Genomic DNA, 2013 nt, shown 5'->3' with positions numbered 1-2013 from the left:
GCCCTTTTTGTGCATTATGGATCGTGTGCGATTTATTTGTTCGCATTCCACAAATGCATCTTTGATATGTATACGTTCTGATTGTCTGGGTACTGAATCCGTCGCTTGAATGTTGAATGGTTGCCAATCTTCTTGATATGATATCTTCGCCCTTACTTTATCCGAGTAACACCGCGAAGTGGCCAAAATCTATTATGTGATAAATAAAATTGTGAAATCACATGATGATAATTCAAGAAAAAAAAGGGAGTTTTTATTGAATGTTCGAACTTGTAGGATGAAACTTACGGAAAACCCGTATATTTATTAACAAAATTATGACAAAACAGTTGGCGAAAATGACTGACGCGGATGATCCATATCTTCGTAGCTTGCAGGGTTATTGCCGGATGTTTCGCTTGTTATAGTGAAGCTTCCTCCACGATCAGTTAATTCGCGATGCAACAATAGTAGAGTAAATGGACGAAGTGCTAAATTGAATATTGCAAAAATAGCTGAAAAAATTCCTCCCCTGCTGGGAAAATATGAGATTATTCCGATTAAGTCAAACAAGAAACTCGTAGCATTAATAAAACATGCCTGAAAAGAAAAAAAAATGATTTAATACTGGTTGCAACTGTTTGGAACAACCATAACAAGTAACATACTATTTGAACTGCTTCCGTGGATTCTCTGCACTGGATTGCCCAAAATAGTGAGATTATGAAAATGAAATTATAAAACTGATATGCTGCAGGTAGCCAATAGCTGTTGAGTGCTGATGCTATCAATAAAAAATGTATAACTGTGACAACCTAAAATTACCAGACATATTAGAAATTACTTAATTTTTTTTATTAGATATTTACCTTGACACGTAATTGAGGAGTATTTAAAGCGCTTTGAAAGTCCATTTTGCGATCGGAAAAGTACTTTTCGTTGCAAAAATAAATCAGATTTTGTATGTTGGGATCATTTTACTGCCATATATACATATTTTTATGTATTTGACAAATAATAGTACAATGTCAAATGAGTCACTTCGACACACATAACACGTTTGAGTAAAATATTAAAAAAAATATATTCAAGCTGCAAGCCGCCCACGAAAACGACACACAGAGGAGAAACTAGGGGAAAAAACTTGCCAAAATTATTTTCTGCTGTTTTGAGTGGTATTTGGCATGGAAACAATGTAAAAGTAGCTATTATTAATTTTGAGTCAGCATGAGAAAAAAAAAAATAAACAAAAACTACAAGGTACAGCCCTATGGGGTTGTACCATAGAGGTAACTCTAAGACTAGAAGGTCCCGAAATAACGTGCTCAAATTTTTGGCTCAGCTCTGGTACTCTCTTCGGTCCCAAGCTAATCGATTCACCCCTCGAAACATAGGAAAAACGAATAACCCCTCATTTCATCTGTCAAACTTTCATAGCGAATCAAAACAAACATTGCGTAGTACTAGAATTTCGACTAGAATGGGATACGTTAATCGTTTGCTTGGGACCAATAGGCTAGTCAAGTAGTGAGCCAATTTAAAATCGTTAGTTTCGTATTGATTGTTGGTTGTACGCAGTGGTGACGTAGGACTACGTGGGCTTATATAATAATTCTTATTTGTTAACTGCAGCAGGAGCTTGTGTTTTGGGTACGAATAGGAATTTGAACGGGGTTCTCTCTGTTTATACTCTTTAGTATGACGCGCTTGACATATGTAGATGGCCCACAATGACTCACTAAGAGCTACTGATTCCAATCAATAGCGGTGCGGCTTCTTCCTCCTTCTATGGATACTCCTGTCGGCTGCAGCTTGCTGCTTGCAGGCAGCCTTTCTTTGTGAACTATAGAACACCACCACTCACCTCGCGGTGAATGAATAAACACCGTTTGGTGAGACCGGCTTTTCACAGGCAATCGATGATAATTTTAATTATCATAGCAACAGTGGCACATTCGTGCAATTTTCAATAGTGACAATTTGAAAAATGATAGTCTTAATTTTTACAGATTCGTAGAATTAAATCCATCATCT

At 36.7% G+C, this 2013-nt stretch overlaps 1 protein-coding gene across 1 annotated transcript; it reads right to left on the bottom strand.

Annotated features, from left to right (window-relative positions):
* Positions 1 to 263: 263 nt before the first annotated feature.
* Positions 264 to 958, bottom strand: LOC135697112 (uncharacterized). Its single transcript, XM_065216699.1, has 3 exons — positions 849 to 958; positions 648 to 794; positions 264 to 579 (listed from the first exon to the last, which is right to left on the bottom strand). The coding sequence occupies exons 1-3, from the start codon at positions 891 to 893 to the stop codon at positions 316 to 318; spliced, it is 456 nt and encodes a 151-aa protein (XP_065072771.1). The 5' UTR covers positions 894 to 958; the 3' UTR covers positions 264 to 315.
* Between the last annotated feature and the right edge of the window lie 1055 nt (positions 959 to 2013).

This window comes from Ochlerotatus camptorhynchus, unplaced genomic scaffold (assembly GCF_037179485.1).
Source record: "Ochlerotatus camptorhynchus isolate MF236.1 unplaced genomic scaffold, CSIRO-AGI_Acam_v1.1 ptg000067l, whole genome shotgun sequence".
Taxonomy (NCBI): Eukaryota; Metazoa; Arthropoda; class Insecta; order Diptera; family Culicidae; genus Ochlerotatus; species Ochlerotatus camptorhynchus.
This window is presented reverse-complemented; position numbering and strand designations above follow the sequence as displayed.

Excerpts from the sequence above, each read along its gene's own strand:
- LOC135697112 (XM_065216699.1), bottom strand. The coding sequence starts at position 893 with ATGGACTTTCAAAGCGCTTTAAATACTCCTCAATTACGTGTCAAG. Across the intron at positions 795-848 it reads CTCCTCAATTACGTGTCAAG|GTTGTCACAGTTATACATTT; the intron begins GTAAATATCTAA and ends TGGTAATTTTAG. Across the intron at positions 580-647 it reads CCACGGAAGCAGTTCAAATA|GCATGTTTTATTAATGCTAC; the intron begins GTATGTTACTTG and ends TTTTCTTTTCAG.